Source organism: Macaca mulatta, chromosome 8 (genome assembly GCF_049350105.2).
Source record: "Macaca mulatta isolate MMU2019108-1 chromosome 8, T2T-MMU8v2.0, whole genome shotgun sequence".
Classification (NCBI taxonomy): domain Eukaryota; kingdom Metazoa; phylum Chordata; class Mammalia; order Primates; family Cercopithecidae; genus Macaca; species Macaca mulatta.
Genome location: NC_133413.1, coordinates 24,170,457 through 24,180,842, shown reverse-complemented (window position 1 = coordinate 24,180,842; position 10,386 = coordinate 24,170,457). Strand labels below are relative to the sequence as shown.

At 38.3% G+C, this 10,386-nt stretch overlaps 1 protein-coding gene and 1 long non-coding RNA gene across 10 annotated transcripts in view; one reads left to right on the top strand and one right to left on the bottom strand.

Moving 5' to 3' along the window:
- PPP3CC (protein phosphatase 3 catalytic subunit gamma) overlaps positions 1-10,386 on the bottom strand; it is a 102,244-nt gene that overhangs the window by 26,160 nt on the left and 65,698 nt on the right. For all 9 annotated transcript variants that reach the window (XM_077943181.1, XM_015144949.3, XM_015144950.3 and 6 more), the window contains exons 5-6: positions 4,874-5,019; positions 2,623-2,762 (exon numbers count right to left, since the gene is read on the bottom strand). In XM_077943181.1, coding sequence (XP_077799307.1) covers positions 2,623-2,762; positions 4,874-5,019 — 286 coding nt within the window. The remainder of the gene's footprint in view (positions 1-2,622; positions 2,763-4,873; positions 5,020-10,386) is intronic.
- On the top strand, positions 2,958-5,646 carry LOC144330728 (uncharacterized). Its single transcript, XR_013397149.1, has 2 exons — positions 2,958-3,240; positions 4,552-5,646. It is a non-coding gene; the product is annotated as an uncharacterized LOC144330728 (long non-coding RNA).

Here is a 10,386-nt window from a genome sequence, read left to right as displayed (position 1 = left end):
AAATTTAAAAAGCAGCTGGGCATGGTGGCATACGCCTACAGTGCCAGCTACCCAGGAGGCTGAGGCAAGAGGACTGCTCGAGCCCAGAAGGTTGAGGCTGTAGTGAGCTGTGATGGCGCCACTGCACTCCAGCCCGGGTAACAGAGAGAGACCCTGTCTCAAAAAAAATAAAAATAAAAAATAAAAAAAGAAGAAGAAAGAAAAAAAAAAAAGACTGTTTACTATCCATCTGACAACGGATTAATAACCAGAATATGTAAGGAGCTCAAACAATTCAATACGAAAAATCCAATAATCCAGTTTAAAAATGAGCAAAATATCTGAATAGACATTTCTTAAAAGGAGACATAAAATGGCAAACAGGTATATGAAAAGGTATTCAATATCACTGATCATGAGAGAAATGCAATCAAAACTATGATATCATCTCACCCAGTTAAAATGGCTTTTATCCAAAAGACAGGCAATGACAAGTGCTGGTGAGGACATAGAGAAAAGGGAACCCTCATACCCTATTGGTGGGAATGTTTAGTACACTACTATGGAGAACAGTTTAGAGGTTCCTCAAAAAACTAAAAACTGAACTACCATATAATTCAGCAATCCCACTACTAGGTATATATATAAAAGAAAGGAAATCAGTATATTGAAGAGACACCTGCACTTCCATGTTTATTGCAGCACTGTTCACGATAGCCAAGATTTGGAAGCAACCTAAGTGTCTATTAACAGATGAAAGGACAAAGAAAATGTGGTACATATACACAATGGAATATTATTCAGCCATAAAAAAGAATGAGATCCTGTCATTTGCAACAACATGAATGGAACTAGAGGTCATTATGTTAAATGAAATAAGCCAGGCACAGGAAGACAAACTTCGTATGTTCTCACTTATTTGTAGGAGCTAAAAATTAAAACAATTGAACTAATGGAGATTACAGTAGAATGATGGTTACCAGAGGCTGGGAAGGGTAGTGAGAGGGGAAATGGGATAGTTAATGAGTACAAAAAAACAGAAAGAATGAATAAGACCTAGTATTTGCTACTGTGAGATTTAAACAACAGGGTCACTATAGTGAATAATAATTTAATTGTACATTTAAAAATAACTAGAAGAGGCTGGCCACAGTGGCTCACACCAGGACTTTGGGAGGCTGAGGTGGGTGGATCACTTGAGGTTAGGAGTTCCAAACTAGCCTGGCCAACATGGGTGAAACGCCATCTCTAAAAAACACAAAAATTAGCCAGGCATGGTGGTGGGTGCCTACGATCCCAGTACTCAGGAGGCTAAGGCAGGAGAATTGCTTGAACCTGGGAAGTAGAGGATGCAGTGAGCTGAGATCACGCCACTGCACTCCAGCCTGTGCGACAGAGCAAGACTCCGTCAAAAACAAAGTGAAAAAAAAAAACAACAAAAAATAAAATAAAAGAGTATAATTGGATTGTTTGTAACACAAAGGATAAATGCTTGAGGTGATGGATACCTCATTTACTTTGATGTGATTATTACATGTTGTATGACTGTATCAAAATATCTCATATAACCCATAAATATATATACCTACTATGTACTCACAAAAATTTTTTTAAAATTTTTTTAAAGAAAAAAGGTTTAGAAGAATGCTAAAAGTAATGGTGAAATCAAAGTTTCATGTGTGTGTGCATGCATGTATTTTAATGAACACATTATCTTAGCCAAGTAACAGAGATTTTTAGGAAAATAAATATATTATTTGCCACAATAAAATACTGGGATTAAAAATAATTTAGATTTCCAACTTCTCTATGTATTTCTTTTTTTTTTTTTTTTGAGACAGAGTCTTGCTCTGTTGCACAGGCTGGAGTATAGTGGCACAATCTTGGCTCACTGCAACCTACACCTCCCAGGTTCAAGTGATTCTCTTGCCTCAGTCTCCCAATTAGCTGGGATTACAGGAGTGTTGCCACCATATCTGGCTAATTTTTGTATTTTTAGTAGAGATGGGTTTTGCCATGTTGGCCAGGCTGGTCTTGAACTCCCGGCCTCAAGTGATCCGCCCATCTAGGCACCCCAAAGAGCTGGGATTATAGGCGTGAGCCACCAAGCCCTGCCTGTCTTCCTATTTTTGAGTGTCTAATCACAATGAAAGCTCCTGTGAAATTTAAAACCACCACCAACTTCCAAGAAATGTACTGGGCTTAGTTCACAATGTCCTGTTCTTTTTATATCTTAGTCTACACTAGTGGTTACAAAAGTTGGAGAGCTTTTGAAAACACAATAGGATTCCTCTCAGACCTAGTATCAGAATCTCTGGGGAAAGAGCCAAGAAAGCTTTGATTTTTTTTTAAAAAGTGTATAGATAATGTTTAGGAACAAATAGTCTAGATCACTTAGAGTCAAACGAAAATATCAGAGCACTGCAGGATGTCCAATCATGTTTCGTGTATTACACTTCTTAGGGCATAATATCTAAGAAAATATAAAAAGCCAAACAAATAAGTTTCTTGCCTCCTATTAATCAAAAAATTAAACAGAAGTGCTTATACTACACAGATCTGAAATATAAAATGCTGAAAAATAATCTGATAAAATGAATTACAGTTTCCTTTCATAATTTTCTATCTCAAGGACTAGCTTACCTGTAGAAATAAGAGCACCCTCGGACAGTGTTGTGGGTATAGTGCTCCAAGGTCTTCTCATTGCCATAATCCTCTGAGGGATCAGACCAAAGCAGGTCACACACAGGTCCAAAGGCGGGAGGTTCTGTAAACCTGTCTAACTAGAAGACACACAAAAGCCAAAAGAAAAAAATCAGGAGAGCAAAAGGGCTCTTGGAAATTGGTATGCATTAAAGAAAAACCCCTTCCACCCACAAGAATGTATTAGGAGAGAAGCCAGTGTGCCCCTAAAGGATTTTCCTGCAAGAAAAGGAACATTTAACAATTTTAGATACAATAACTTTTATTATTTTTCTGCAATAATTTTTTTTCTTTTCTTTTCTTTTTTTTTTTTGAGACGGAGTTTCGCTCTTGTTGCCCAGGCTGGAGTACAATGGCATGATCTCGGCTCACCGCAAACTTCGCTTCCCAGCTTCAAGTGATTCTCCTGCCTCACCCTCCCTAGTAGCTGGGATTATAGGTATGTGCCACCACACCCGGCTAATTTTGTATTTTCAGTAGAGACAGGGTTTCTCCATGTTGGTCAGGCTTGTCTCGAACTCCTGACCACAGGTGATCTGCCCTCCTCGGCCTCCCAAAGTGCTGGGATTACAGGCTTGAGCCACTGCGCCCGGCCTGCAATAAATTTTTATAAACATCCCTGTCATTTAACCATACTGTAGTAAAGGACCCTCTTACATCCTAATCGTAAAGGAGTACTAATTTAATTCAAATGTGAAATCAACCACTATAGAGATATACAATTTTAGAAAGACTATGACTATATAAAATTAATTTTAATTGTCTAGGTGAGCCAATGTTACCATGAGAGCAGAAATGTTTTACAATGGTTCTGTTCATTGCAAACCTCATTCCAGTGGAGATTTCTTTATTTTAAAGAATGCTAATTTTGTAAGGGCATTTATCCTTTCCATTCTATGCAGTTGAGGTATTTCAATATGAGTTATTAACTTAAGCCTTTAGTCATTGCTGCTTTAGTTAAAAGCATAAAAACCAAGAGAAAGTAAGTAATAGAATAGCTGAATGCCAAGAAGATAAATTTCTACTGAGTGAAAGAGCTTTTTATTGATATGATTGATTCAGAATTATAAAATTCATATTTTACTATGTAAGAGAGAAATGCTGGTTATTTAAAAGACAGTGAGGCAAGAGAAAAGCCAGTACATATAGGTACACCCTCTTACCCTAAGGAGACTTTCATTCAGAGAAAATAGTTTTATAAACAGAAAAATCTTTAGTCTCAGTACCTATAAGAGGATGAGTATCCATTACTTTGATTAAAAAAGAGAGAGAGAGAGAGACACGTAGAAGAATTCAAAGGTAGAGAAGATAAGATGACTATGTACAATAAAAATTTGTCATCTTTTTCCATAATGAAGATACAGAATCTTGGAAATAATAATCACCAAGGAAGGCAAGTAAAACAATGAAACCGTATCATCTAAAATGTCAAAGCCAATGCATTTCGGAGATGGCAGTGTCCTCAGACCATTCTTTCCAACTTCCTCATTTCATAGAGAAGAAATGTGACAAAGAGGTTCAATAATTTGGTCAAGGTTACACAATTAATGGCAGGACTGTGATTAGAACCCTGGTTTGCTTCCTTTTGCACTGTGATATACTTTAAGTTTCAGGACTATAAGAATGTTAGCTTTCTAGTTGGTAAAAACATAGAGCTCACTAAAAATTATAATTTGTGGTAGATACATATCAAAATGTTAACGGTAGTTATGGTGATGAAATCAGAGGTATCTTCCATTTTCTTACTTTTGATTATCTATATTTTAAAGATTTCAGCTAAAGATATATTGGTTGACTGCAATAAGAAACAAATTTTAGGCTGGGCCCAGTGTCTCACACCTGTAATCCCAGCACTTTGGGAGGCCAAAGTGGGCAGATAGATCACTTGAGGTCAGGAGTTCAAGACCAGCCTGGCCAACATGGTGAAATCCCGCCTCTACTAAAAATACAGAAATTAGCCTACTAAAAATACAAAAACTGGCCAGGTGTGCTGGTGCGCACCTGTATCCAGCTACTTGGGAGGCTGAACAAGGGAGGCGGAGGTTGCAGTGAGCTGAGATAGCACCACTGTACTTCGGCCTGGGTGAAAGAGAGAGACTCTGCCTTAAAGCAAACATCAACAACAACAACAACAACAAAACCCAACACATTTTAAAAATATACTCTATGAGAATAATAAAAGATAACTTACTTTCCTAATGTCATCTAAAGAAGTAATTTCAGGTGACATTCCTCCATGTACACAGAGAAACTGCTGGTTTAAGAGGGCAGCAAGAGGAAGACAGTCAAATGTCTCCATACAGGCATCATACACCTGTTCCGAATATTTGATTCGACCTAACAAAAAAGGAAAACCAGTCAATGGAAGAAAAACTAAAATGTATCACATTTGAAAAAGGATATAGGCCAGGAGAATATGAAGCTATTTTAAAGCCATTTATTTGAGATAATTTGAGATCACAATTATCTTTGTAAAGATACTTTTGAAAAGTTGTGGATAATACGTTAACAATACCTTTCTCCTCTTAAAGACAAGTGTGACCTTGGATTAACTTTCTAGCTCTGTTGCTTGGAAATGTGATAAGGTGACTGTCCACTGTGTTATTAGGCAACATGGCTTGTGGTAAAAATTACCCAGTTACCTGGTGGGAAGCTATAGCTTTGGGCTCCTCTGAAGGTAGTTTTACAACACACATTGACACTTAATGCATGAGGCTTCTATACCAGGATGGCTCCCTAATCTTCCCAGTATGGATACTGTTTCCTTGTACCTGAGCTGGTGAGATGGGAGGGGGCAAGAGAGACGGAAAGCTGCTGGACTGTGGTATGCACTGCTGTGAGGACCACTCCACTGAAAAGGAACGCCCAGTGCTGCCCTTCCTGACCCTTCTAAGTATATGGATGATAAGTAAGGTCCATGGTAGTCTTGTGAGTCTGAGTATTTTATGGGTCTTGAAGATCCCTTAGGGGTGCTGAAGATATATAAGTGGAAACTGGAGTCTTAGGAGATATCAATAAAATGTCAGTAATGTTTTGGCTCATGATTTTTAAGGTCTGTAAACAAATTATGTCTTGATTCTATTTTCTCTAAAAACATTTGGCTTAAGCTGATGTGGTGGCTCATGCCTGCAGTCCCAGTGTTTTGGAAGGCTGAGGTAGGGGGATCGCTTGAGGCCAGGAGTTTGAGACCAGCCTGGGCAACACAATGAGGCTTAATTTTTTGTTTTTTTGTTTTTTTTGAGACGGAGTCTCGCTCTGTCATCCAGGCTGGAGTGCAGTAGCAGGATCTTAGCTCACTGCACCTCTGCCTCCCAGGTTCTTGCGATTCTTCTGCTTCAGCCTCCCAAGCACCTAGGACTACAGTTGCATGCCACCACGCCTGGCTAATTTTTATATTTTTAGTAGAGACGGGGTTTCACCATGTTGGCCAGGTTGGTCTCAAACTCCTGACCTTGTGGTCCACCTGCCTTGGCCTCCCAAACTGCTGGGATTATAGGCATGAACCATCGCGCCCGGCCAAGGCCTCGTTTTTACAGAAAATTAAAAAACAAAATTAGCTGGTTGTGGTGGCACACGCCTGCTGTCCAAGCTACTTGGGAGGCTGAGGTAGGAGGATAGATTGAGCCCAGGAGTTTGAGGCTGCAGTGAGCTACGATAGTGCCACTGCACTCCAGCCTGGGCAACAGAGTGAGACTCTGCCTCTAAACAATAAAAAATAAATGTTTGGTTTAATAAATTATATTTTGATGTGGTTGTCAACTTGGGGCTACAGAATAAGGAAATACATCAGCAGGTGGAAGGAGGAGTCTCTACAAATCTCTAGAAAGGAAAAGTCATCAAATAATAGGTGGGAAACTGGAAAATGGGCATTTAAAGAGAAAAAGGAACATCTTCTTCCTTGGCCTTGGTTTCAAAAAGTCAAGCTGAGTTCAGGGATGTGTGTGGGCAGAGAAGACCAGAAGTATAGTCAGGCAGCTCTGCAGAACTGTGAGCTCCTTCTCCTCTTCTAGGATTCTGGGATGATGAGGTGGCCTACAGGACCAAGCTGTATCGAGTGAGTCAGACTATCTAGTTGGTAATTATTTCTGTGTTTATTTCCTTTTTGTGATCTCTAAGCCTTTAGAAAGACATGTTTAAGGATCAGAGCCTGGTCCTGGCAAGGCTTTGGGGAATAAAGTGAAGAATGATGGATTCAGGTTTGGGCCAGACTGAAGTACTGTATGGGTGACAGGAATGATTAGAGAGAGATCCCTAAGGAAGGTGTAAACCAGTAGACCACACTAGAGGTTGTAAGGCCTTCCATCCCTGAGTGTGAAGATTTCTCTTTAATGCCAATACTGGGTGATCAGGGTTTGAGTTCATTAAGGGAGCCTGTGGGTTTCTTTGAGGTTTTCAGAACATTTTGTATTGCTGTTATAGCAGTCAGCATCATCTATTCCACAACATATGCTAACTTTATTAGGAGCTCAAAGTTAACAAGAGCCATGTCTTATGCATTGTTGCCTCTGCTTACAGTTACATCCTTATACTCTGCTTTATCTTAAATACTATAAATTTTGCCCATTTCAAAGTAGATCCAGCATTGGCCATAAAGTCTGTTGGAAGTAAAAAACAAACAAAAAACTCTTTAATTTATGGTCAGTGATTGACTTTTTCTCCTGAAAATCCTAGGAACCAGAGTTCCCTCTGTTGCCAGTGTCAGTAAGGAATTCCTCCATGGGAGTTCTACACTTGAATATAGGTAGGAATTTCAATTACTTATTAATTTATGCTCCATAACATCTTACATTGATAAATGCCTTTCAATCCCAAGAATGACTCAAAATAATTCCTTAGCCCACTTCCAAAAAAGAATGCCAAGTCAAGATGGCAAGTAATGAAGTATATTGTTATTTTGTAAATTAAATCAGGAGGTCAAAAATTAAATTAAGCAAAAAGAAGTTCATGTTATATTAATATGTGAATAAAATAGGCTACGAAATGTTACCATCTTTATTTTTTCAAAGTATATGAATTGCATATATAATCACCAATATTTAATTTTCTGAGGGATTAGATTGACAATAGTATCTATAGTTTTCTTAGTTTAGCTGTTCTTTTTTATGATGAATATGTCATCTTTATACAATAACATTATTATACTGCCTTTAAAAAAATTTTTTTTACAGACAGGATCTTATTGTTTTCTAGGCTGGAGAGCAGTAGTGCAATCGTAGCTCACTGTAACCTCAAACTCGTAGGTTCAAGCAGTCCTCCTGCCTAATCTTCTAAGTAGCTGGGACTACAGGTGCACACCACCACACCTAGCTAATTTTTAAAAATTATTTGTAGAGACAGGATCTCAATATGCTGCCCAGGTTGGTCTTCAATTCCTGGCCTCAAGCAATCCTCCTGCCTCAGCCTCCCAAAGCGCTGGGATTACAGGCATGAGGTACTGCACCTGTATCTGACCTATATTACTTTTATTATTTAAATGTATTGAAGGCTTATGACGTGTCTGTCAGTGAGTTAAGCATGTGGCATGATATGGTGGTAAAGAGAATGCAGTCTGGAACTTGTTGCCTGCTTTGAAGAAACTCAGCACCCTCCACTTACTAGCTATAGGACCTTGGATAAAAATTTTAACTCTCTGCCTTGGTTTCCTTATCTATGGTCATAATAATAATAATAATACCCTGAATTGTAGATTCAGGGTTGCTGTGAGGATTAAATCAATTCATTTATGTAAAATATGCAGAATAATGCTGGCACTTAATACATACTATGTAAGTGTTAACTGATAAAGTATTTAATACTCACAGAAACCCTATGAAGTAGATATTATTACTGTCTTCATTCAAAAACTGAGGAAATTAGGCTTACTTGCCCAAAGCTGCAAAGCTAGTGACTGGCAGAACTGGGACTTAAACCTGTTCATGCTCTTAATGACCCTCTAATATTCCTCCTAATCATTATTTTTAAATAAGATTTTGATTAGCAGAATCTAAATAGCCAAATACATAATTCCCAGAGGTTAAATTAGCTGATTTAAGTGCTTTATTTTCAAGACAAATTTTTAGGATATATCCCAAAAAACAGTTATTTCTATAGCGAAGGGAAAATGCACTACAGCCATAGGATGACACGGATATAAGTTCTAACTAGTATCAATAATACAATATTAACAAAACAAAATTTTCAACAAAACTCTTTGAAAGCAATTTTGAGAGTCAGCACTACTTGCAAGAAATCACAATCTGGTCTAGTCACTGATGACATATTTGTTTCAATTTTTATTTGCTTTATTTATTATTATTATTATTGTTTGAGACAGGGTCTCATTCTGTCACCCAGACTGGAGTGCAGTGGCATTATCATAGCTTACTGCGGCCTAGAACTCCTGGCCTCAAGAGATCCTCCCACCTCAGTCTCCCAAATGCTGGGATTACAGACGTGAGACATAGCTCAAATTTTAAAAGCCACAAAAGGGTATAATGTACCTCCTGCCCTCTCTCTGCAAGTAACCAATATTAGCAGTTTCCTGGGTGTCTTTACAAAGATATTCTATGCATACACATGCAGATATGTATGTTTCTTCTCTTTCCAAAACATCCTTTTGGTTTTTACACACATGATAGCACATATGTACTGTTCTTTACTTGCTTTTTGCACTTAAGAACACATTTTGGCTATCATGCCACATCTTCAGAGGAAGAGTGGAATTAAGAGTATGCCACCCCAAAATACGCCACTCTGGCACACTGACAACTTTGAGTTAAAGGCACCTGAAAAACCACAGTTGCAAGAAGATCACTCTGGCCTTCGTGCTGTTTCTTCTTTTTTTTTGAAACGGGGTCTTGTTACATGCCCAGAATGGTCTCAAACTCCTGGCCTCAAGTGATCCTCCCAGTTCAGCTTCCCCAATAGCTGGGATTACAGGCACATGCCACAGTGCCCAGCTCATGCTGCTTTTTAAAAGCAGGAGATGAAATTCTCATTTGAAAGATGCCCTCCCAGAGCAACAGACACTGAGACCTACTTGAAAATGGAGGGTAGGAGGAGGGAGAGGATCAGGAAAAATAACTACTGGGTACTAGGCTTAGTGCCTGGGTGACAAAATAATCTATATAGCAAACCCCTATGACACAAGTTTGCCTATATAACAAAACTGCACATGTACCCCTGAACTTAAAATAAAAGTTAAAAAAACAAAAAGAAAAGAAAGATGCCCTCCGTGTACAAGAAGGAAAATAACATTGTTATCACCAAGGATTAATAGTTGAGGATGAATTCAAATAACTCTTATCTTCTAGCCTCCTCACATCATTTAGTTCCTTTTTCACAACTTACTACTTTTCGTCCAATTCAGCATGTAAGTGTTCAACTCTGAGTCTCTGGGTCTTCATTTTCTTATAGCGGCTCCCATGTCATGTAGAACTTATATTAAATAAATCCGTATGCTCTTCTCCTATTAATTTATCTTATGTCAATTTAATTCTCCAGCCCAGCTGAAAAACTCTGAGAGTAAAGGTAAAATTTTGCCTCCCCTACAGAAGAGCTTTGTAATTTTTTAACATCTACCCAGTATTTTGCTTTATGGATATGCCACAATCTAATTAGACCAATCTTTTGCTACTCTAAAAACCGCTGCAATGAGCAATGACAAACAATATTTGTTTTTTGTTTTTTTTAAATCCAGTTGTCATAACAATACTGCTTTCATTA